We start from the raw sequence: 26,384 nt of genomic DNA on the forward strand, positions 1-26,384 counted from the left end.
CAGCGCTGCAGGTGGGGGAGCGCTGCAGGTGGGGGAACGCTGCAGGAGGGAGAGCTCTGCAGGATGGAGGAGGGGGGCGCACAGAGGGCTGCAGGAGGGGGAGCTCAGGGCTGCAGGAGGGAGCGCGCTGCAGGAGGGATAGCTCTGCTGGATGGAGAGCGCTGCAGGAGGGGGGCACACAGAGGGCTGCAGAAGGGAGAGAGCAGTGCAGGAGGGATAATGCTGCAGGAGGGGGAGCGCTGCAGGAGGGGGAGCGCTGCAGGATTGGGAGCGCAGCCTGTGTCATCTGCAGAGCACTCCTCCTGTACTGTGCAGAGTATTTCAGCAATGGCGGGTGTGCTTTACCCTCTTCTTACCCAGTGAGACCCCTGACTCCTGAATGCTCCTTCGTGCCCGGTGACGTTGCATGTCTCCGTCTGCTCTCATACACTCTGCCTTACATCTGTAAAGGTGAGGTCTGTCTTTCCATGGGGCTGAATCATCCCACAAATATGCGGAACGTGTGGGGGACCTCGCAGCAGATGGTGCACACCGCTGCCATGAGAAAATCATGCAGAAACAATGCTGGCCCTATTAACTCCTGGATTATCAAGGTGCCGCATGCTCCGTGACGTCCCTGAGGAATCCCAGAATCCTCCAGTGACTGAGACCATCACGGCCCTCATGGCACATTTCTGTGTTTGGACTTCTAGTGAAAGCTGGATGGTCGCCCTGATGGCCGCCCTGATGGCCGCCCTGATGGCCGCCCTGATGGCCGCCCTGATGGTCGCCCTGATGGTCGCCCTGATGGCCGCCCTGATGGTCGCCCTGATGGCCGCCCTGATGGTCGCCCTGATGGCCGCCCTGATGGTCGCCCTGATGGTCACCCTGATGGTCGCCCTGATGGCCGCCATGTTTGCGTTCATCGGTCACGTTCAGACACTTGATCTGCAGCCGTCGTTCTTGTCATTCTCTACCGACGACTGATGGATCTGAGACTAAACACAGAGTGTTGTCATGTGCGGTGGCCGCCATTGCTCCATATTAGGCGTCCTGCCGGGCTATTTGCAGCTCCTGTATTTTTGGATGCCGTCTGTGGGGTTGCATTTATTTTAACTCAGCGCGCTATGTGACCCTTTACTGCTTGGGTGCGGCGGCCCGTTAACTGCTCGGCGGTTTTGCAGCCAGAGGCGTAGTGCTCAGTAAATTGCATTCATGGGGCGGTGATAACCGTGTAACACGAAGCCTCGCGCTGATCACGACAAACTTGTCTTTTTCTGTTTTCTAGTTTCCCAAAGTCATTAACTCTTGCTCCCTGATGAGTGCAGATGTGGACGCCGCTCTGCGCACATCTGTACAGCGACCCCAGATCTGATTCATAGTAATGAGGGTGAAAATCGCTAGTGGCCAATTATACGTGGCTCAGTATTTATTGTTAACGACCCGAAACACCAGGTTGTCTTGACCCAACTATAAAGCCTTAATAAAATGTAATGAATTTCTGTCGATCAGTCATTCATTCATTTGTAAGGCTAGATATGCAGTGTTTACTACAGGTCATGTAGGATCCTTATCTGTGAGGTGTGAGGACTTGTCTAATGTCCTGGAGAATAGACAACTCTAGGTGAGATGTCCTGGAGAATCTACAGCTCTGGTTCAGGTGTATGGACTTCTCTAGGTGTCCTGGAGAATCTCTGTCTCTGGGTGAGGTGTGAAGACTTGTCTAGGTGTCCTGGAGAATCTACAGCTCTGGTTCAGGTGTATGGACTTCTCTAGGTGTCCTGGAGAATCTCTGTCTCTGGGTGAGGTGTGAAGACTTGTCTAGGTGTCCTGGAGAATCTACAGCTCTGGTTCAGGTGTATGGACTTCTCTAGGTGTCCTGGAGAATCTCTGTCTCTGGGTGAGGTGTGAAGACTTGTCTAGGTGTCCTGGAGAATCTACAGCTCTGGTTCAGGTGTATGGACTTCTCTAGGTGTCCTGGAGAATCTCTGTCTCTGGGTGAGGTGTGAAGACTTGTCTAGGTGTCCTGGAGAATCTACAGCTCTGGTTCACGTGTATAGACTTCTCAAGATTCAAGATTCAAAGAAGCTTTATTGGCAGGACCAAATACACATCAGTTTTGCCAAAGCAAGTGTATAAAGGCAATAGGGATAGGGACTGTGGGGATGTTGGGTAGGAGCTGTAGGGAAGGTGGATGGGGGCAGATCCATTGTGGGGGTTATAGTCCATGGTATAGGGGAGGTGGATGGGGCAGATCCAGGGTGGGGGCTATAGTCCATGGCATAGGGGAGGTGGATGGGGCAGGTCCAGGTTGGGGGCTATAGTCCATGGCATAGGGGAGGTGGATGGGGCAGGTCCAGGTTGGGGGCTATAGTCCATGGCATAGGGGAGGTGGATGGGGCAGGTCCAGGTTGGGGGGTATAGTCCATGGCATAGGGGAGGTGTCCTGGAGAATCTCTGGGTGAGGTGTGAAGACTTGTCTAGGTGTCCTGGAGAATCTACAGCTCTGGGTGAGGTGTCCTGGAGAATATCTGTCTCTGGGTGAGTTGTCCTGGAGATTCTACCTTTTGAGTAAGGTGTCTGGGGATTCTACCTCTTTAGATGTGGTGTGAGGATTTGTCTTGGTGTCCTGGAGAGTCTGTGCCTCTGGGTGAGGTGTGAGGACTTCTCTTGGTATTGTGTTGCATTTATTTTTTATGTGAGGTCTGAGGAATTTTGTAAAGGTACCTTCACACATAACGATATCGTTAACGTTATCGTTGCTTTTTGTGACGTAGCAACGATATCGTTAAGGAAATCGTTATGTGTGTCAGCGACCAACGATCAGGCCCCTGCTGGGAGATCGTTGGTCGCTGAACAAAGTCCAGAACTTTATTTCGTCGCTGGCTCTCCCGTGGACATCGCTGGATCGGCGTGTGTGACACCGATCCAGCGATGTCTTCACTGGTAACCAGGGTAAACATCGGGTTACTAAGCGCAGGGCCGCGCTTAGTAACCCGATGTTTACCCTGGTTACCAGCGTAAAAGTAAAAAAAAAAAAAAAAAAAAACACTACATACTTACCTACCGCTGTCTGTCCCCGGCGCTCTTCTTCTCTGCACTCCTCCTGCTCTGGCTGTGAGCGTCGGTCAGCCGGAAAGCAGAGCGGTGACGTCACCGCTCTGCTTTCCGGCCGCTGTGCTCACACAGCCAGTACAGGAGGAGTGCAGAGAAGAAGAGCGCCGGGGACAGACAGCGGTAGGTAAGTATGTAGTGTTTTTTTTTTTTTTTACTTTTACGCTGGTAACCAGGGTAAACATCGGGTTACTAAGCGCGGCCCTGCGCTTAGTAACCCGATGTTTACCCTGGTTACCCGGGGACTTCGGGATCGTTGGTCGCTGGAGAGCTGTCTGTGTGACAGCTCTCCAGCGACCAAACAGCGACGCTGCAGCGATCCGGATAGTTGTCGGTATCGCTGCAGCGTCGCTAAATGTGAAGGGGCCTTAAGTCTTGGTAAGATAAAGGAGTTATGAGGTAGTTGTGTCATGGAGATGTAGACCCTGCAGGGGCTGGGCCCTCTTCTTTCAGTTCCGTCTGTCATTGTTAGTTCACAATGTTTTATATTTGTATTCTGTATGTAACTCATTCTCCTGCACAACACCATGGAATCAATGGTGCTCTAAAAATAATAATTAATACTATCAGTGAGGTGTGAAAGCTTGATGCTTGCATGGAGGATCCTTGTCTCAGAAATGTTGTGTAAAGACTTCTCTAGATGTCATAGAGATATGCGTGAGGTGTGAGAGCTTCCTGGAGTCATGGATGATCCATTCTTCAGGTGTGAGGTGTGAGAACTTCTCTAGATGCCATAGAGATATGCGTGAGGTGTGAGAGCTTGTTGCTGTCATGGAGCATCCTTGTCTCAGAAGTGAGGTGTGAGGACTTTTGTAGATGTCATGGAGATATGCGTGAGGTGTGAGAGCTTGTTGCTGTCATGGAGGATCCTTGTTTCAAGTGAGGTGTGAGGACTTCTCTAGATGTCATGGAGATATGCGATAGGCGTGAGAGCTTGTTGCTGTCATGGAGGATCCTTGTCTCAGAAGTGTTGTGTGATGACTTCTCTAGATGTCATGGAGATATGTGTGAGTTGTGAGGGCTTCCTGGAGTCATGGAGGATCCATTCTTCAGGGGTGAGGTGTGAGCTTGATGCTGTCATGGAGGATCCTTGTCTCAGAAGTGAGGTGTGAGGACTTCTCTAGATGTCATGGATATCTGTTTGAGGTTTGAGAGCTTGTTGCTGTCACGGAGGATCCTTGACTCAAGTGAGGTGTGAGGACTTCTCTAAATGTCATAGAGATATGCGTGAGGCGTGAGAGCTTGTTGCTGTCATGGAGGATCCTTGTCTCAGAAGTGTTGTGTGAGGACCTCTCTAGATGTCATAGAGATATGCGTGAGGTGTGAGAGCTTTCTGGAGTCATGGATGATCCATTCTTCAGGGGTGAGGTGTGAGAACTTCTCTAGATGTCATGGGAGATGTGTGTGAGGTGTGAGGGCTTCCTGGAGTTATGGAGGATCCATTCTTCAGGGGTGAGGTCTGAGGGCTTATTGCTGTCATGGAGGATCCTTGTCCCAGAAGTGTTGTGTGAGGACTTCTCTAGATGTCATGGCAATATGCCTGAGATGTGAGAGCTTGTTGCTGTCATGGAGGATCCTTGTCTCAGAAGTGAGGTGTGAGGACTTCTCTAGATGTCATAAAGATATGTGTGAGGCGTGAGAGCTTGATGCTGTCATGGAGGATCCTTATCCCAGAAGTGTTGTGTGAGGACTTCTCTAGATGTCATGGCAATATGCTTGAGATGTGAGAGCTTGTTGCTGTCATGGAGGATCCTTGTCTCAGAAGTGAGGTGTGAGGACTTCTCTAGATGTCATGGCAACATGCTTGAGATGTGAGAGCTTGTTGCTGTCATGGAGGATCCTTGTCTCAGAAGTGTTGTGTGAGGACTTCTCTAGATGTCATGGAAATATGTGGGAGGTGTGAGGGCTTCCTGGAGTTATGGAGGATCCATTCTTCAGGGTTGAGGTGTGAGAGCTTGATGCTGTCATGGAGGATCCTTGTCTCAGAAGTGTTGTGTAAGGACTTCTCTAGATGTCATAGAGATATGCATGAGGTGTGAGAGCTTCTTGGAGTCATGGATGATCCATCCTTCAGGGATGAGGTGTGAGAACTTCTCTAGATGTCACAAACATATGGGTGAGGGGAGAATGTTTCATGGTGTCACAGAGGATCCTTGTCTCAGGGGAGAGGTGTGAAGACTTCTCTAGTAGTTAGGAGGCATACTTTGCTCTGTGTGAGGCTTCAGTCCTGGATTAACATGTCTCTAGATGAGAGATGAGACTTTTCTAGGTGTTATGGATCATTTTTGCCTCTAGGTAATGTATCTGGACTTTAGTGTTACTAGACATCTAAGTGAAGTGAAACGTTCATGTGCGGGTCCCTGGGTGCAGTGTCCATCGATGGTTAACATCTAGGTGTGTTGGTAGCTCACATCTGTAGGTGCGCTATAGATAACAAGGGGATGTGGAGGTGCCCCTGTTTTCTCTGTACAGGGCTAGTCTGGGTATTCGTGTCTTTGTTACAGCTGACAGCTGTTTCCTGAACCCCACATATATTCCCATGGACCTGGAGGAGGAGGAGGAGGCTGCAGCTGTGCCGGGATCTGATATCATTGTAATTGTGAAATAAATTGGATCATGAGTCCTGTCCCTGGATAGTGACCAGAAGGAGATGATGGTGATGTACCTCTGGAGTCTCTGCATCATCGGTGAAACAGGCTGCCTTTGGACCTTCATCGGATAGAAGAGCAGGGGGTCTGCACATAGCAGTGATGCCTCTGACAGGGGGATCTGCATTTTATTTGCTCTCTTGAAGCTGCATTGTTTCACACTCTCCTGATGTCTTCAAGTCCTGGAGTAGATAACACTAATCAGATGGAGCAGATTACGCAAGTCGGCCAGCGGGAGCTGGGCCATTCCTGGTTGGTCAGAGCTGGACCATCCCTGGTCGGCTGTTGTGGGGGCCATCCCCGGTTTGCCAGAGCTGGGCCATCACCGGAGGGTGGGAGCGGTGTCTATCCCTGGTTGGCCGAACCTGGGCTGGGCCATCCCTGGTCGGCTGGGGAGGTGTCCATTCCCTGTGGGCCGAGGAGGTGTCCATTCCCTGTGGGCCGGGCAGGTGTCCATCCCCTGTGGGCTGGTGTCTATCCCCTGTGGGCCGGGCCGGTGTCCATCCTCTGTGGGCCAGGCAGGTGCCCATCCCCTGTGGGCCGGTGTCTATCCCCTGTGGGACGGGCCGGTGTCCATCCCCTGTGGGCCGGTGTCCATCCCCTGTGGGCCGAGCCGGTGTCCATCCCCTGTGGGCTGAGCCGGTGTCCATCCCCTGTGGGCCGGGTTGGTGTCCATCCCCTGTGGGTCGGTGTCCATCCCCTGTGGGCCAGTCCGGTGTCCATCCCCTGTGGGCCGGGCAGGTGTCCATCCCCTGTGGGCCGAGCCGATGTCCATCCCCTGTGGGCCGAGCCGGTGTCCATCCCCATTGGGCCGAGCCGGTGTCCATCCCCATTGGGCCGAGCCGGTGTCCATCCCCTGTGGGCCGAGCCGGTGTCCATCCCCTGTGGGCCGAGCCGGTGTCCATCCCCTGTGGGCCGAGCCGGTGTCCATCCCCTGTGGGCCGAGCCGGTGTCCATCCCCTGTGGGCCGAGCCGGTGTCCATCCCCTGTGGGCCGAGCCGGTGTCCATCCCCTGTGGGCCGAGCCGGTGTCCATCCCCTGTGGGCCGAGCCGGTGTCCATCCCCTGTGGGCCGAGCCGGTGTCCATCCCCTGTGGGCCGAGCCGGTGTCCATCCCCTGTGGGCCGAGCCGGTGTCCATCCCCTGTGGGCCGAGCCGGTGTCCATCCCCTGTGGGCCGGGCAGGTGTCCATCCCCTGTGGGCCGAGCCGATGTCCATCCCCTGTGGGCCGAGCCGGTGTCCATCCCCTGTGGGCCGGGCTGGTGTCCATCCCCTGTGGGTCGGTGTCCATCCCCTGTGGGTCGGTGTCCATTCCCTGTGGGTCGGTGTCCATTCCCTGTGGGTCGGTGTCCATTCCCCTGTGGGCCGGGCCGGTGTCCATCCCTGGATGGATTTCTCTTAGTCTGAGGCCTCAGAAAGTACAGTTCTTGAACAGAAGATTGCTTTTTTGTTGGGGGAATGGCGATTGGAAACCTCTTAGAAGGGCGAGGAATCCTGACAAGGGTGCTAGTGATATTTGGACTCCCTGAGCTATAGAATAAGGGACCGAGTCTCTGCTAAAGATTGCTGCATGAACTCCGTCACTCTAAGAGTTGTGTACTTTTGGGGTCAATGCCCCGGAACCCTGACATTCCCATCGCAGCCGCCATTCATTGGAGTGATCAGGGTGTAGTGCTAGGTTTCTCCTGCAGGGGGCGTCCTCGATGGCCGGGTGGTGGAGCGCGCTCTCAGCGGTTCTTGCTTCTGTTAAGGCTTTTTTGGGCTTTTCACAAGTGGCCCCTTCTCTGTTTTCAGGATTGTGGGGTTCGGGTGGTCTCAATAATAATAATAATCAGTGATGAGCGAGTGTACTCGTTGCTCGGGTTTTCCCAGCACGCTCGGGGGTCCTCTGAGTATTTGTTAGTGTTTGGAGATTAAGTTTTCATCGCCGCAGCTGAATGATTTACAGCTATTAGCCAGCCCGAGTACATGTGGGGGTTCCCTAGCAATCAGGCAACCCCCACATGTAATCAAGCTGGCTAATAGCTGTAAATCATATAATTAAATCCCATAATGAACACTTGTTCCTCTATACTGGGTCATCTCCATGTGGAGAAACTCCATATATAGGGACCATAAATTTTACATAGGACACTCCACTATCAAGATATCATAAACCCGAAGGAAAACAGAGTACAAGTCCCAAACTCAAATAAAGGTAAAAGAACCAATTTTATTTAACATATATAAATTTAGTAAAATACAAAGTATAACTACATTTATAAAAACATGCTCAGCAAAAGAAACATTTGGCAGCAGACCTGTGTGACAACACACACCTGCTCACTATCAAAAAATACAATGCTCAGTGCTTGTCAGTATGATTTTTGGGATCTAGAGCCCCCCCAGGAAACGGGGAAGGTGGGGGTAAACCACCTCCTTACTCCCACTTTCTATAGTGTCATATAACCTAATAGTCAGTCATATATATCTGTTATCCTAGGTACGATTCCTTACCCATGTGGCAGGTGCAGCGCGATCACACAGAGCAGCCCCAACGCGCGTTTCGCGTTGGCTTCGTCAGGGGATAACAGATATATATGACTGACTATTAGGTTATATGACACTATAGAAAGTGGGAGTAAGGAGGTGGTTTACCCCCACCTTCCCCGTTTCCTGGGGGGACTCTAGATCCCAAAAATCATACTGACAAGCACTGAGCATTGTATTTTTTGATAGTGAGCAGGTGTGTGTTGTCACACAGGTCTGGTGCCAAATGTTTCTTTTGCTGAGCATGTTTTTATAAATGTAGTTATACTTTGTATTATACTAAATTTATATATGTTAAATAAAATTGGTTCTTTTACCTTTATTTGAGTTTGGGACTTGTACTCTGTTTTCCTTCGGGTTTATGATAGCTGTAAATCATTCAGCTGCCGGGATGAAAACTAAATCTCCGATCACCAACAAATACTCGGAGGACCCCCGAGCGTGCTGGGGAAAACCCGAGCAACGAGTACACTCGCTCATCACTAATAATAATCTGCATTTATATGGCGCCACCATATTCCGCAGCGCTAAAAACAAACGCAAACACCAGTATTATGGATGCACCAGGGAGACCAAACTGGATTATAAAATAATATCTTTATTAACTAATAGTAGCAATATAGAAAAAAATAATTTTTAAAATGAAAGACTGTTGTGCGAATCAGGACAGTATATATAATAAAAGTAACCCATAAGCACAATTCCTATAAGTGCCACCAATGGGCATGGGAAAGGTAAGGATTCCCCTTTAAGGAATATAGGCAATTCCCTGAAATTCTTATGTCATCGTGCCAGAAACAAGTTTAAAAAAATATATATAACAAATATAAAAAATAAAATATAAAAGAGGACAATCGGAAATTGCCAAATAACAAAGAAGAAAAAAAAATGACCAAAAACTCCAAAGTATATATATATTTTATTAATTACATAAGTTTAAAAGAATCAGAGCAATTAACACTGGGACATAAGTACACAAGCGTAATCACCAGGTATTAAAAATAGTATAAAAAAGTAGGTAAAAATCCCATGGAGGCATATCCACATAAGGTGAATACCATGGTCCTAAACCAGAATGCAACCAAGTGAATAAAACCAAAAAATCAAGAACAAATTGACAATTTGCAAGTTGCAATACATTCATATTGAATAGAGCAAGTAATGAAAAAATTGCCATTACAGCATAAAGTGCAAAATAAAAAAGGGTAAAAAAAGTGCAAAAGCAATATGGTGAGGACAGGTGGGGGACTAATTAGATGGAAATACTCCCAAGGTATGTGAGTAGTATAAGAACGATCAGTAATATACTTACGATTGTCATATAGTCCCTCACGCAAGTGGGAAGCGTGCCAACCCGACGCGCGTTTTGGCTCGTAGCCTTCGTCGCCCCCTGACAACTTGCACATTGTCAATTTTTTCTTGATTTTTTGATTTTATTCACTTGGTTGCATTCTGGTTTAGGACAATGGTATTCACCTTATGTGGATATGCCTCCATGTGATTTTTACCTACTTTTTGATACTATTTTTAATACCTGGTGATTACGCTTGTGTACTTATGTCCCAGTGTTAATTGCTCTGATTCTTTTAAACGTCTGCATTGACTGCGTGGATGCCAAGGATCTCATGAATGGCAATCCCGGCTCTCGGCCTCCTCTGGTTCTGACCCCAGCGACGGCCGTTGTGAGACGTGGACCGTGAGGACATAGTGTCAGAGGGACTGTGATGAGGATAGTCCTTGGAGATGAGGCAGGGCAGTGCTGAGTTAAGTCTGTCTTTGTCCCTAGTAATGATCTGTTGTTGGGGCGTCCTCGCCTCCCCCACTGTCGCACCGTGCCGGATTTCTGACTCTGCCTTCCCCATTTTGCACGGTTCTTCTCAGACTCCGCAGCTCCCGTAAATCCAATTGTTTGGTTTGTGCCAGTCATCGGCGGATCATCAGCTTTACAATAAAAAGCTTAATCCTGGCTTATCTGGAAGTGATCACGCCCCGGGGTGGCCAAGGGCCCAGCTTTCTAAGAACCAGTGACTGATAACTGGGAGCAATAGCTGAAAATAGAAAAATCATAATGGCCGCTCAGGAGAGGATGGATGAGAGGCCCGAGCAGGTGCCAATCCGTATCTGCAGTAGTAATGAAACTCTGCTCTCACAAGGATATGGTGCAGAACAAGTTGAAGTCATTGACAGTCCGTGGATCAGCAGCTAGTGGAGGACGTGTCGGTCCGCATGGACCTTCGTCACGTAAGCCCCATACCCCAGCGCACACATCCCTCACCACCTTCAGTCCAAAGTGTCATCCCCTAGGAGTATTGACTACTCATCGTCCACCTCAACAGCACCGCATTCATCTGATGAAGGGCCATGTGAAACGTCGTCCACTAGCTGCTGGTGCACGGACTGTCGATGAATTCACCTTGTTTTGCATCATTTCCGTGTGAGTGCCGAGTTTCATTACTACTGCTGGGAACAATAGCGGGGCTGTCGGCGTGGAGTCCCTCTAAAGCATTGGAGGTTTGAGTTTGGTGAGCGCCGTCCTTGTTGTGGGTGACACCTGCACCCCTGACAATGTCCAGGGAACGCCAAGGACGCCATGTCCCCATTATAAACTGTTTAGTGCTGTTTGTATAAAGAGTGGATAATGGCTGTTCTGGCTCTACGCCATCCTCTGCCCCTGGCTTTGCGCCATCCTCTGCCCCCAACTCTGTGCTGTCCTCTACGCCCAACTCTGCACCATCCTCCTTTCCGGCTCTGCACCGTTCTCTTTCCTGACTCTGTTGTCCTCCTTCCCGACTCTGCACCGACTGCCTTCCCGACTCTGCACCGTCCTCTTTCTCGACTCTGCACCGTCCTCCTTCCTGGCTCTGCTCCATCCTCAGGATTGTTTTCTACATGCAGATCAGATCCTTCTTACTACAAAACAAATAACATCCAAAACACAGGGGATGCCAGCTGGACAGACGAGAATTGGCGCTGCTTCGGCCAACTCCTCGGTAATATATTTAACTAATTCACAGCAGAGTTAAACTTTGTGTGATTGTTGGACTCATAGCTGAGATGTACTGATGATATTCCAGAATTCTGTGCTTGGAGGAGACCAAGACTGTCATTTCAATGTGTCCTGAAGAGAAGGTCTCCCCATATCTCCCTGCACCAATAGAGGATGTCTCTCAATCCAAAGGGGTCTCGTCATCTGAACAGGTCTCTACATCATAAGAGATATCTCTGTCTCTCCATCAGAAGAAGTCAACCCATCTTTCCGAATTGAGATATTTCTTCATGGAAGACGTCTCCCCTTCTGTCTGCCGAGGTCTCCCCTTCTGTCTGCCGAGGTCTCCCCATCTGTCTGCCGAGGTCTCCCCATCTATCTGCTGCTGAGTTCTGTGTTATGTTTGCTAATGACAGGTGTTATGAAGGCAATCCAGAAACACAGTGTGCTTAGCGATCAGAGCGCACACAGTGATCTGACAAATACCCAAAAATACAAGAACGAGCTCTGAGACGTGGAAACTCTGTAGACTGCACACCTGATCCTATCCTAAATACAACTAAAAGCGGCTGTGGATTGCGCCTAACAACTACCTAGGCAACTCGGCACAGCCTAAGAAACTAGCTAGCCTGAAGATAGAAAAATAGGCCTGACTTGCCCCAGAGAAATTCCCCAAAGGAAAAGGCAGCCCCCCACATATAATGACTGTGAGTAAGATGAAAAGACAAAACGTAGGGATGAAATAGATTCAGCAAAGTGGGGCCCGATATTCTAGGACAGAGCGAGGACAGTAAAGCGAACTTTGCAGTCTACAAAAAACCCTAAAGCAAAACCACGCAAAGGGGGCAAAAAAAACCCACCGTGCCGAACTAACGGCACGGCGGTACACCCTTTGCGTCTCAGAGCTTCCAGCAAAACAAAAGACAAGCTGGACAGAAAAAAAGCAACAAAAAAGCAAAAGGCACTTAGCTATACAGAGCAGCAGGTCACAGGAACAATCAGGAGAAGCTCAGATCCAACACTGAAACATTGACAAGGAGCAAGGATAGCAGCATCAGGCGGAGTTAAGTAATGAAGCAGTTAACGAGCTCACCAGAACACCTGAGGGAGGAAGCTCAGAAGCTGCAGTACCACTTGTGACCACAGGAGTGAATTCAGCCACAGAATTCACAACAGTACCTCCCCCTTGAGGAGGGGTCACCGAACCCTCACCAGAGCCCCCAGGCCGACCAGGATGAGCCGCATGAAAGGCACGAACAAGATCGGAAGCATGAACATCAGAGGCAAAAACCCAGGAATTATCTTCCTGAGCATAACCCTTCCATTTAACCAGATACTGGAGTTTCCGTCTAGAAACACGAGAATCCAAAATCTTCTCCACAATATACTCCAATTCCCCCTCCACCAAAACCGGGGCAGGAGGCTCAACAGATGGAACCATAGGTGCCACGTATCTCCGCAACAACGACCTATGGAATACATTATGTATGGAAAAGGAGTCTGGGAGGGTCAAACGAAAAGACACAGGATTGAGAACCTCAGAAATCCTATACGGACCAATAAAACGAGGTTTAAATTTAGGAGAGGAAACCTTCATAGGAATATGACGAGAAGATAACCAAACCAGATCCCCAACACGGTCGGGGACCCACACGGCGTCTGCGATTAGCGAAAAGTTGAGCTTTCTCCTGGGACAAGATCAAATTGTCCACTACCTGAGTCCAGATCTGCCGCAACCTATCCACCACAGAATCCACACCAGGACAGTCCGAAGACTCAACCTGTCCTGAAGAGAAACGAGGATGGAACCCAGAATTGCAAAAATATGGAGAAACCAAGGTAGCCGAGCTGGCCCGATTATTAAGGGCGAACTCAGCCAACGGCAAAAAGGACACCCAATCATCCTGGTCTGCAGAAACAAAACATCTCAGATATGTTTCCAAGGTCTGATTGGTTCGTTCGGTCTGGCAATTAGTCTGAGGATGGAAAGCCGAGGAAAAGGATAGGTCAATGCCCATCCTACCACAAAAGGCTCGCCAAAACCTTGAAACAAACTGGGAACCTCTGTCAGAAACAATATTCTCAGGAATGCCATGCAACCGAACCACATGCTGAAAGAACAAAGGTACCAAATCAGAGGAGGAAGGCAATTTAGCCAAGGGCACCAGATGGACCATTTTAGAAAAGCGATCACAGACCACCCAAATGACTGACATCTTTTGAGAAACGGGAAGGTCAGAAATGAAATCCATCGAAATATGTGTCCAAGGCCTCTTTGGGACCGGCAAGGGCAAAAGCAACCCACTGGCACGAGAACAGCAGGGCTTAGCCCTAGCACAAATCCCACAGGACTGCACAAAAGTACGTACATCCCGTGACAGAGATGGCCACCAGAAGGATCTAGCCACTAACTCTCTGGTACCAAAGATTCCAGGATGACCAGCCAACACCGAACAATGAAGTTCAGAGATAAGTTTATTGGTCCACCTATCAGGGACGAACAGTTTCTCTGCTGGACAACGATCAGGTTTATTCGCCTGAAATTTTTGCAGCACCCGCCGCAAATCAGGGGAGATGGCAGACACAATGACTCCTTCCTTGAGGATACCCGCTGGCTCAGATAAACCCGGAGAGTCGGGCACAAAACTCCTAGACAGAGCATCCGCCTTCACATTTTTAGAGCCCGGAAGGTACGAAATCACAAAGTCGAAGCGGGCAAAAAATAACGATCAACGGGCCTGTCTAGGATTCAAGCGCTTGGCAGACTCGAGATAAGTCAAGTTCTTATGATCAGTCAATACCACCACGCGATGCTTAGCTCCTTCAAGCCAATGACGCCACTCCTCGAATGCCCACTTCATGGCCAGCAACTCTCGATTGCCCACATCATAATTACGCTCAGCGGGCGAAAACTTCCTGGAAAAGAAAGCACATGGTTTCATCACTGAGCAATCAGAACCTCTCTGTGACAAAACCGCCCCTGCTCCAATCTCAGAAGTATCAACCTCGACCTGGAACGGAAGAGAAACATCTGGCTGACACAACACAGGGGCAGAACAAAAACGACGCTTCAACTCCTGAAAAGCTTCCACAGCAGCAGAAGACCAATTAACCAAATCAGCACCCTTCTTGGTCAAATCGGTCAATGGTTTGGCAATGCTAGAAAAATTACAGATGAAGCGACGATAAAAATTAGCAAAGCCCAGGAACTTTTGCAGACTTTTCAGAGATGTCGGCTGAATCCAATCCTGGATGGCTTGGACCTTAACTGGATCCATCTCGATAGTAGAAGGGGTAAAGATGAACCCTAAAAATGAAACTTTCTGCACACCGAAGAGACACTTTGATCCCTTCACAAACAAAGAGTTAGCACGCAGGACCTGAAAAACCATTCTGACCTGCTTCACATGAGACTCCCAATCATCTGAGAAGATCAAAATGTCATCCAAGTAAACAATCAGGAATTTATCCAGATACTCACGGAAGATGTCATGCATAAAAGACTGAAACACAGATGGAGCATTGGCAAGTCCGAACGGCATCACTAGATACTCAAAATGACCCTCGGGCGTATTGAATGCAGTTTTCCATTCATCTCCTTGCCTGATTCTCACCAGATTATACGCACCACGAAGATCTATCTTAGTGAACCAACTAGCCCCCTTAATCCGAGCAAACAAGTCAGATAACAATGGCAAGGGATACTGAAATTTAACAGTGATCTTATTAAGAAGGCGGTAATCAATACACGGTCTCAGCGAACCATCCTTCTTGGCTACAAAGAAGAACCCTGCTCCCAGTGGTGATGACGATGGGCGAATATGTCCCTTCTCCAGGGATTCCTTCACATAACTGCGCATGCGGCGTGTTCGGGCACGGATAAATTAAATAATCGACCTTTAGGGAATTTACTACCAGGAATCAAATTGATAGCACAATCACAATCCCTATGCGGAGGTAGAGCATCGGACTTGGGCTCTTCAAATACATCCTGATAATCAGACAAGAACTCTGGGACCTCAGAAGGGGTGGATGACGAAATCGACAAAAATGGAACATCACCATGTACCCCCTGACAACCCCAGCTGGATACCGACATGGAATTCCAATCCAATACTGGATTATGGGTTTGTAGCCATGGCAACCCCAACACGACCACATCATGCAGATTATGCAACACCAGAAAGCGAATAACTTCCTGATGTGCAGGAGCCGTGCACATGGTCATCTGGGCCCAGTACTGAGGTTTATTCTTGGCCAAAGGTGTAGCATCAATTCCTCTCAATGGAATAGGACACCGCAAAGGCTCCAAGAAAAACCCACAATGTTTAGCATAATCCAAATCCATCAGATTCAGGGCAGCGCCCGAATCCACAAACGCCATGACAGAAAACGACGACAAAGAGCATATCAAGGTAATGGACAGAAGGAATTTGGACTGTACAGTACCAATGACGGCAGACCTAGCGGACCGCTTAGTGCGCTTAGGACAATCAGAAATAGCATGAGTGGAATCACCACAGTAGAAACACAGACCATTCAGACGTCTGTATTCCTGCCGTTCAACTCTAGTCATAGTCCTATCGCACTGCATAGGCTCAGGTTTAACCTCAGGCAGTACCGCCAAATGGTGCACAGATTTACGCTCGCGCAAGCGTCGACCGATCTGAATGGCCAAAGACAAAGACTCATTCAAACCAGCAGGCATAGGAAATCCCACCACGACATCCTTAAGAGCCTCAGAGAGACCCTTTCTGAACAAAGCCGCTAGTGCAGATTCATTCCACAGAGTGAGTACTGACCATTTCCTAAATTTCTGACAATATACTTCTATATCATCCTGACCCTGGCACAAAGCCAGCAAATTTTTCTCAGCCTGATCCACTGAATTAGGCTCATCGTACAGCAATCCGAGCGCCAGGAAAAACGCATCGACACTACTCAATGCAGGGTCTCCTGGCGCAAGAGAAAATGCCCAGTCTTGAGGGTCGCCGCGCAAAAAAGAAATAATAATCAAAACCTGTTGAATAGGATTACCAGAAGAATGAGGTTTCAAGGCCAGAAATAGCTTACAATTATTTTTGAAACTTAGAAACTTAGTTCTATCTCCAAAAAACAAATCAGGAATAGGAATTCTTGGTTCTAACATAGATTTCTGATCAATAGTATCTTGAATTTTTTGTACATTTATAACGAGATTATCCATTGAAGAGCACAGACCCTGAATATCCATGTCCACACCTGTGTCCAGAATCACCCAAATGTCTAGGGGAAAAAAAAAAGTGAACACAGAGCAGAAAAAAAAAAAAAAAAAATGATGTCAGAACTTTTTCTTTCCCTCTATTGAGAATCATTAGTTTGGCTCCTTGTACTGTTATGTTTGCTAATGACAGGTGTTATGAAGGCAATCCAGAAACACAGTGTGCTTAGCGATCAGAGCGCACACAGTGATCTGACAAATACCCAAAAATACAAGAACGAGCTCTGAGACGTGGAAACTCTGTAGACTGCACAACTGATCCTATCCTAAACACAACTAAAAGCGGCTGTGGATTGCGCCTAACAACTACCTAGGCAACTCGGCACAGCCTAAGAAACTAGCTAGCCTGAAGATAGAAAAATAGGCCTGACTTGCCCCAGAGAAATTCCCCAAAGGAAAAGGCAGCCCCCCACATATGACTGTGAGTAAGATGAAAAGACAAAACGTAGGGATGAAATAGATTCAGCAAAGTGGGGCCCGATATTCTAGGACAGAGCGAGGACAGTAAAGCGAACTTTGCAGTCTACAAAAAACCCTAAAGCAAAACCACGCAAAGGGGGCAAAAAAAACCCCACCGTGCCGAACTAACGGCACGGCGGTACACCCTTTGCGTCTCAGAGCTTCCAGCAAAACAAAAGACAAGCTGGACAGAAAAAAAGCAACAAAAAAGCAAAAAGCACTTAGCTATACAGAGCAGCAGGTCACAGGAACAATCAGGAGAAGCTCAGATCCAACACTGAAACATTGACAAGGAGCAAGGATAGCAGCATCAGGCGGAGTTAAGTAATGAAGCAGTTAACGAGCTCACCAGAACACCTGAGGGAGGAAGCTCAGAAGCTGCAGTACCACTTGTGACCACAGGAGTGAATTCAGCCACAGAATTCACAACAGTTCTGCCCATCTGTCTGCCGAAGTCTCCCCATCTATCTGCCGAGATCTCCCCATCTATCTGCTTCAGAGGTCTCCCCATCTGCCTGCCGAGGTCTACCCATCTATCTGCCAAGGTCTCCCCATCTATCTGCCGAGATCTCCCCATCTATCTGCTTCAGAGGTCTCCCCATCTGCCTGCCGAGGTCTACCCATCTATCTGCCAAGGTCTCCCCATCTATCTGCCGAGGTCTCCCCATCTATCTGCCGAGGTCTCCCCATCTGCCTGCCGAGGTCCACCCATCTATCTGCTTCAGAGGTCTCCCCATCTGCCTGCCGAGGTCTCCCCATCTATCTGCTTCAGAGGTCTCCCCATCTGCCTGCCGAGGTCTCCCCATCTATCTGCTGCCGAGGTCTCCCCATCTATCTGCTGCTGAGTTCTGCCCATCTGTCTGCCGAAGTGTCCCCATCTATCTGCTTCAGAGGTCTCCCCATCTGTCTGCCGAGGTCTCCCCATCTATCTGCTGCCGAGGTCTCCCCATCTATCTGCTGCCGAGGTCTCCCCATCTATCTGCTGCCGAGGTCTCCCCATCTATCTGCTGCCGAGGTCTCCCCATCTATCTGCTGCCGAGGTCTCCCCATCTATCTGCTGCCGAGGTCTCCCCATCTATCTGCTGCCGAGGTCTCCCCATCTATCTGTCTGCCGAGGTCTCCCCATCTATCTGTCTGCCAAGGTCTCCCTATCTGTCTGCCGAGGTCTCCCCATCTATCTGCTGCCGAGTTCTGCCTGTCTATCTGCCAAAGTGTCCCTGTCTGTCTGCCAAGGTCTCCCCATCTGCTGCCGAGGTCTCCCCATCTGCTGCCGAGGTCTCCCCATCTGTCTGCCGAGGTCTCCCCATCTATCTGCTGCTGAGTTGTGCCCATCTGTCTGCCGAAGTGTCCCCGTCTGTCTGCCGAGGTCTCCCCATCTGCCTGCCGAGGTCTCCCCATCTGCCTGCCGAGGTCTCCCCATCTGTCTGCCGAGGTCTCCCCATCTGCTGCCGAGGTCTCCCCATCTGTCTGCCGAGGTCTTCCCATCTATCTAGTGGATAATGGCTGTTCTGGCTCTACGCCATCCTCTGCCCCCAACTCTGCACCATCCTCCTTTCCAGCTCTCCAGCTCTGCACCGTTCTCTTTCCCGACCCTGCATCGGTTATACACCAGGGGAGGGTCTGGAGGTTATATACCAGGGGGAGTGGCTGGAGGTTATACGCCAGGGGTACTGGAGGTTATATACCAGGGGGAGTGGCTGGAGGTTATACCCCAGTAGGGGAGGGGCAGGAGGTTATATACCAGGGGAAGGGGCTGGAGGTTATACGCCAGGGGTACTGGAGGTTATATACCAAGAAGCGAAGGAGCCAGATATTATACACCAGGGGGAGGGGCTGGAGGTTATACACCAGTAGGGGAGGGGCTGGAGGTTATACACCAGTAGGGGAGGGGCTGGAGGTTATACACCAGTAGGGGAGGGGACTGAGGTTATACACCAGTAGGGGAGGGGCTGGAGGTTATACACCAGTAGAGGAGGGACCGGAGGTTATACACCAGTAGGGGAGGGGCCGGAGGTTATATACCAGTAGGGGAGGGTACTGAGGTTATACACCAGTAGGGGAGGGTACTGAGGTTATACACCAGTAGGGGAGGGGCTGGAGGTTATACACCAGTAGGGGAGGGGCTGGAGGCTATACACCAGTAGGGGAGGGGCCGGAGGTTATACACCAGTAGAGGAGGGGCTGGAGGTTATACACCAGTAGGGGAGGGGCTGGAGGTTATACACCAGTAGGGGAGGGGCTGGAGGTTATACACCAGTAGGGGAGGGGCTGGAGGTTATACACCAGTAGGGGAGGGGCTGGAGGTTATACACCAGTAGGGGAGGGGCTGGAGGTTATACACCAGTATGGAAGGGGCCGGAGGTTATACACCAGTAGGGGAGGGGCTGGAGGTTATACACCAGTAGGGGAGGGACCGGATGTTATACATCAGTAGGGGAGGGGCTGGAGGTTATACACCAGTAGGGGAGGGACCGGATGTTATACATCAGTAGGGGAGGGGCCGGAGGTTATACACCAGTAGAGGAGGGGCTGGAGGTTATACACCAGTAGGGGAGGGGCTGGAGGTTATACACCAGTAGGGGAGGGGCTGGAGGTTATACACCAGTAGGGGAGGGGCTGGAGGTTATACACCAGTAGGGGAGGGGCTGGAGGTTATACACCAGTAGGGGAGGGGCTGGAGGTTATACACCAGTAGGGGAGGGGCTGGAGGTTATACACCAGTAGGGGAGGGGCTGGAGGTTATACACCAGTAGGGGAGGGGCTGGAGGTTATACACCAGTAGGGGAGGGGCTGGAGGTTATACACCAGTAGGGGAGGGGCTGGAGGTTATACACCAGTAGGGGAGGGGCTGGAGGTTATACACCAGTAGGGGAGGGGCTGGAGGTTATACACCAGTAGGGGAGGGGCCAGTGGTTATACACCAGTAGGGGAGGGGACTGAGGTTATACACCAGTAGGGGAGGGGCCGGAGGTTATACACCAGTAGAGGAGGGACCGGAGGTTATACACCAGTAGGGGAGGGGCCGGAGGTTATATACCAGTAGGGGAGGGTACTGAGGTTATACACCAGTAGGGGAGGGTACTGAGGTTATACACCAGTAGGGGAGGGGCTGGAGGTTATACACCAGTAGGGGAGGGGCTGGAGGCTATACACCAGTAGGGGAGGGGCCGGAGGTTATACACCAGTAGAGGAGGGGCCGGAGGTTATACACCAGTAGGGGAGGGGCCAGCGGTTATACACCAGTAGGGGAGGGGCTGGAGGTTATACACCAGTAGGGGAGGGGCTGGAGGCTATACACCAGTAGGGGAGGGGCCGGAGGTTATACACCAGTAGAGGAGGGGCCGGAGGTTATACACCAGTAGGGGAGGGGCCGGCGGTTATACACCAGTAGGGGAGGGGCTGGAGGTTATACACCAGTAGGGGAGGGGCCAGCGGTTATACACCAGTAGGGGAGGGGCCAGCGGTTATACACCAGTAGGGAAGGGGCCGGCGGTTATACACAAGGGAGAAGGGATCGGGGGTTTTAGGGTCAGAGACTGAAGGACAGCCCTGTAGTCTGTGAGCATGACGATGTGAGGCCATATTCTTCTCCATGTGGTTGACTTGTCTGGAGGGCAGGTCTCAGATTGGGATCCATCTGGTGGTGGTTGTCTCCTGTTTCTCGCGGTCCTTGTGCTCAGCTGTGTCTCCCAGGTGCGGCACCAGACCTCTATTCCAACACCTTGAACAGCGGCATTTGGGGACGGCACAGACACCATCCCTGGTTTTCCTGTGGCTCCATCGCTCATTGAGCTCTGCCCAAGCTGACTAAACACCTTTTATGTTGGCGTTAAACCCCTTTGTTCCCGGCTGGAGCAGCCTGTGATCATAAGCCCCGGCGTATTTGCTCAGGAAAGTGCTGCTACAACACATTCCTCTCTTCATGCGGTCTGATGAGCCGGGCAGCAAGGGGACCTGTCACTCAGGACCTCACCTCTAGGTGATGGGAGCGTTCGGTGGCCTCCTCACCCACAGGGACTTCCGGGTTTTTGTTTGGTGGCTTTCTAATGTCTATTGGCATAGTATAGTATGTGATGAATGGAGGAAGGGTGACTGGGACCCCACGCTACCTACTTGCCCCTGTATCGGCCGCTGCGGGCAGCGGCTCATGGACATTGGGGCAGAATTTATGAATTAAAGAGGCTCTGTGAGAAGGGCACATACGAGACCTGGCCAAAAGTCAGAAGGGTCAGAAGTGAAGGCAGCAAGCAGAAATGCTCATACCTCCCGTAGGTACTGTTCATTATATACCGCCCTCCACACCTGACCCTGTCAGTATACCGCCCTCCACACCTGACCCTGTCCTGTATACCGCCCTCCACACCTGACCCTGCCCTGTATACCGCCCTCCACACCTGACCCTGCCCTGTATACCGCCCTCCACACCTGACCCTGCCCAGCATACCGCCCTCCACAACTGACCCTGTCCTGTATACCGCCCTCCACACCTGACCCTGCCCTGTGTACCGCCCTCCACACCTGACCCTGTCCTGTATACCGCCCTCCACTCCTGACCCTGCCCAGCATACCGTCCTCCACACCTAACCCTGCCCAGCATACCGCCCTCCACACCTGACCCTCCCCTGTATACCGCCCTCCACACCTGACCCTGCCCTGTATACCGCCCTCATTACTGTGTGATAGTTTTGGTGATGGATTTCCCTGGTGTCTTGCAGGTTTCTTGCTGTTCCAGAGTTTTGGATGAAGTGTATTTTCCTGAGAATGAGGCAGAGACGCGACCGGGACACAAGTGGGAATATGGAGACCTGGGAGACGACGAGGACTTCATGGCAGACGGAGCATCTGGAGGTAGAAACTATATATTCTACACGTACCTGCCCTGTATACTGCTGTGTAATCACCGCCTGCCCTGTATACGGCCGTGTAATCACCGCCTGCTCTGTATACTGCTGTGTAATCACCGCCTGCCCTGTATACGGCCTTTGTGATAGCTTGTCTCAGGCCGGGCAATATTCTCTGTCTCTTGCTGTCTGGCTCTTGCTGTCTGGCTCTTGCTGTCTGGCTCTTGCTGTCTGGCTCTTGCTGTCTGGCTCTTGCTGTTTGGCTCTTGCTGTTTGGCTCTTGCTGTTTGGCTCTTGCTGTTTGGCTCTTGCTGTTTGGCTCTTGCTGTTTGGCTCTTGCTGTTTGGCTCTTGCTGTTTGGCTCTTGCTGTTTGGCTCTTGCTCTCCTGCTCTTGCTCTCCTGCTCTTGCTCTCCTGCTCTTGCTCTCCTGCTCTTGCTCTCCTGCTCTTGCTCTCCTGCTATTGCACTCCTGCTTTTGCTCTCCTGCTTTTGCTATCCTGCTCTTGCTCTCCGGCTCTTGCTCTCCGGCTCTTGCTCTCCGGCTCTTGCTGTCTGGCTCTTGCTCTTCCGGCTCTTGCTCTTCCGGCTCTTGCTCTTCCGGCTCTTGCTCTTCCGGCTCTTGCTCTCTGGCTCTTGCTGTCAGGCTCTTTTTGTCCGGCTCTTGCTGTTTGGCTCTTGCTGTTTGGCTCTTTCTGTCCGGCTCTTGCTGTCCGGCTCTTGCTGTCTGGCTCTTGCTGTCTGGCTCTTGCTCTTCCGGCTCTTGCTCTTCCGGCTCTTGCTCTTCCGGCTCTTGCTCTTCCGGCTCTTGCTCTTCCGGCTCTTGCTCTTCCGGCTCTTGCTCTTCCGGCTCTTGCTCTTCCGGCTCTTGCTCTTCCGGCTCTTGCTCTTCCGGCTCTTGCTCTTCCGGCTCTTGCTCTTCCGGCTCTTGCTGTTTGGCTCTTGCTGTTTGGCTCTTTCTGTCCGGCTCTTGCTGTCTGGCTCTTGCTGTCTGGCTCTTGCTGTCTGGCTCTTGCTGTCTGGCTCTTGCTGTCCGGCTCTTGCTGTCCGGCTCTTGCTGTCCGGCTCTTGCTGTCCGGCTCTTGCTGTCCGGCTCTTGCTCTCTGGCTCTTGCTGTTCTGCGCTTGCTCTCCAGCTTTTGCTCTCCGTCTCTTGCTCCTCGCTGTCTGTTTCAGCCACTGTACTTTCACCTCCAGGATTGGTGTCTACATTAACCTGTTACTTGCTGTGGGTATGGGAGACATGTTGAGTATTAACCCTCCAGGTTGTGGTTTGTCAGGAAGGGTGTTGACATGTTGCCCATTATGGCTGTGGTCGGAGGCAGTGTCCATCGGTGTGGCAGCAGTGGTGTCTGTATGTGATTTGGTACCGTCTGAAGCATAGACTTTTCTCTCTGAGTGTATGTGTTATGAGTTTCCCCTGGGGTGAACTTTGTCCTCTGGATGTGCCCTCTATTCTCCTTTGCCATACAGATGTGCTATGCATACCACAGCGACAGCCATAGAATTGTCCTGTATTATTATAGTTTATGCTCAGGGGGATGCATGTGTGCCTCCCAACCTCCTGTATGTGATGTGGCTCCCCACCTCCCGTGTGTGGTTCCCCGCCTCCCAACCTCCTGTATGTGATGTGGCTCCCCGCCTTCCGTGTGTGGTTCCCCGCCTCCCGTGTGTGGTTCCCCGCCTCCCGTGTGTGGTTCCCCGCCTCCCGTGTGTGGTTCCCCGCCTCCCGTGTGTGGTTCCCCGCCTCCCGTGTGTGGTTCCCCGCCTCCCGTGTGTGGTTCCCCGCCTCCCGTGTGTGGTTCCCCGCCTCCCGTGTGTGGTTCCCCGCCTCCCGTGTGTGGTTCCCCGCCTCCCGTGTGTGGTTCCCCGCCTCCCGTGTGTGATTCCCCGCCTCCCGTGTGTGGTTCCCCGCCTCCCGTGTGTGGTTCCCCGCCTCCCGTGTGTGGTTCCCCGCCTCCCGTGTGTGGTTCCCCGCCTCGTGTGTGGTTCCCCGCCTCATGTGTGTGGTTCTCCGCCATCCATGTGTGGCTCCCCCTATTGTGAGCCAGAGTTCTTACAAGTGGACTCCATCTCATTTCAGATGACCGGGGCAGCAGTGAGATTGGCAGCGGCATCCTGGTGACAGAAGGAACCACAACTATATTGTCCTCAACTGTTGCCTCCTTCTTTACAGGTGAGGATGGTGCATGCTCAACGGCAATGAGTGGGGTTGGATCCCCACACATGCATTCCCCCGCACTCGTATGTCGGGGGCTGACCCCCTTGGCGGTGTATCGGGGCTTGGCTCTGGTGCCCGTATGTCAGGAACTGGCTCCCGCGCCTGTGTGTCAGGGACTGGACCCCGCACCTGTGTGTCGGTGTTTGGCTCTGGCGCCTGTATGTTTGGGATGTTCCCCATGCCCGTATATTGGGAACTGGCCCCTGCGCCCGTATGTCGGGGCTTGAACACTGTGTCCATAAGTTGGGGACTAGCCCCCGCGCCTGTGTGTCGGGGCTAGGCCACGGTGCCCTATGTTGAGGATGTCCCCTGCGACTGTATGTCGGGACAGGCCATCACGCCCATATGTCGTGCATCTCCCCCACCTCATTGTAGATTGTAAGCTCTCACGAGCAGGGGCGGCTTATTTTGCTTTAATTATTGTATTGTTAACGTTGTTACTTATGACTTTTGTGTTTGAAACTGTTAAGAGCTGCGGAATATGTTGGCGCTATATAAATAAAGATTATTATTATTATATGTCAGGACTTGGCCCCGGTGCCCGTATGTTGGGGGCGTCCCCCACGCCCCTGTAATAGTGATGGCCCCAGCACTATGTGTGAGCGCCCTGTGCCTGTAGTAATGGCTACAGCGCCCCATGATGACACGCAACTCGTGGATCTGAGATGGTGCGAGTTCTCCAGATGTTTTTGGAGTAATGACAGGATGATGTGTGAGGAATGATGGGGTAATGGACGCCAGATGGCTCCTCTGCTGGAGATGCAGCACATGGTGTAGGACAAATGAACTCTGTAAGATCTGAGGGTGTGTAGGCTCTATAGGGTCTAAGTGTCTCTGGGAATTACTGGTGTCTGTAGACTTCCCAGCATGCATTGTGCTGACATAGAGAAGCTATAGGCCAGGATACAGGAGCACAAATATATTATCTTGAGATTCACATCAACTATTTTTTCCTTCTTTCCCCCATTCTCCCCTCATTCCCTACATGCTTCCCTTTATTACCCCATTCCTCTCCTTGCTTCTGCCATCCCATTCTCTCATCTTTCCTCCATGCTACCATTGTCCCCCCATTTTTTCCTTGTTCACTCATCCTATGTTCCCCTTGCTTCCACCCCCTTGCGCTCCTTTTGTCCGCTCCCCTCGCTCTCCTTTTGTCTGCCCCCTCGCGCTCCTTTTGTCTGCCCCCTCGCGCTCCTTTTGTCTGCCCCTCTCGCTCTCCTTTTTTCTGCCCCCCTCGCTCTCCTTTTGTCCGCCCCTTCACGCTCCTTTTTTCCGCCCCCTCGCGGTCCTTTTGTCCACCTTCTCGCGGTCCTTTTGTCCACCCCCTCGCGCTCTTTTCGTCTGCCCCTCGCGCTCTCCTTATCTGCCCCCTCGCGCTCTTTGTCCTCCCCTACGCCCTCTCCTTGTCCGCCCCCTCGCGCTCTTCTTGTCCGCCCCCTCGTGCGCTCTTGTCCGCCTCCTCGCCCTCTCCTTGTCCGCCTTTTTGCCCTCTCCTTGTCCGCCCCCTCGCGCTCTTTGTCCGCCCCCTCGCGCTCTTTGTCCGCCCCCTCGCGCTCTTTTTGTCCGCCCGCTCGCGCTCTCCTTGTCCGCCACTTGCGCTCTCCTTGTTTGCCCTTTTGCGCTCTTCTTGTCCGCCCCCTCGCGCTCTCCTTGTCCGCCCCCTCGTGGTGCTCTTGTCCGCTTTCTCGTGATGCCTTTGCTCCCCCTCTCGTGCTGCCCTTGTCCACCCCCTCGCGCTCTCCCTGTCCGCCCCCTCGTGTTGGTCTTGTCCACTTCCTCATGCTGCCCTTGTCCTCCCCTTCGTGCGCTCCTTGATCGCCCCTCGTGTTGCCCTTGTCCCCCCTCTCGTGTTGCCCTTGTCCTCCCCCTCGTGTTGCCTTTGTTCCCCCTCTTGTGCTGCCCCTGTCCTCCCCCTCGTGTTGCCCTTGTCCTCCCCCTCGTGTTGCCTTTGTTCCCCCTCTTGTGCTGCCCCTGTCCTCCCCCTTGTGTTGCCCTTGTCCCCTCTCTCGTGCTGCCCTTATCCCCCCTCTCGTGCTGTCATTATCCTCCCCCTCATCCTCTCCTTGATTGCACCTGTGTTGCTCTTGTTCGCCCTCTCGTTCTGCACTTGTCCGCCCCCTCGTGTTGCTCTTGTCCGCCCCCTTGTTCTGCCCTTGTTCGCCCCCTCGTTCTGCCCTTGTCCACCCCCTCGTTCTGCCCTTGTCCGCCCCCTCGTGTTGCTCTTGTCCGCCCCCTCGTTCTGCCCTTGTCCGCCCCCTCGTGTTGCTCTTGTCCACCCCTCGTTCTGCCCTTGTCCGCCCCCTCGTGTTGCTCTTGTCCACCCCCTCGTTCTTCACTTGTCCGCCCCCTCA

The 26,384-nt window shown here is 51.7% G+C and overlaps 1 protein-coding gene across 2 annotated transcripts in view; it reads left to right on the forward strand.

Annotated features, from left to right (window-relative positions):
* The window catches only part of HSPG2 (heparan sulfate proteoglycan 2), a 265,969-nt gene that overhangs the window by 49,134 nt on the left and 190,451 nt on the right, over positions 1-26,384 (forward strand). For both annotated transcript variants that reach the window (XM_069741877.1, XM_069741878.1), the window contains exons 2-3: positions 21,690-21,822; positions 23,896-23,988. In XM_069741877.1, coding sequence (XP_069597978.1) covers positions 21,690-21,822; positions 23,896-23,988 — 226 coding nt within the window. The remainder of the gene's footprint in view (positions 1-21,689; positions 21,823-23,895; positions 23,989-26,384) is intronic.

The sequence above is a fragment of the Ranitomeya imitator genome, chromosome 10 (assembly GCF_032444005.1).
Source record: "Ranitomeya imitator isolate aRanImi1 chromosome 10, aRanImi1.pri, whole genome shotgun sequence".
NCBI lineage: Eukaryota > Metazoa > Chordata > Amphibia > Anura > Dendrobatidae > Ranitomeya > Ranitomeya imitator.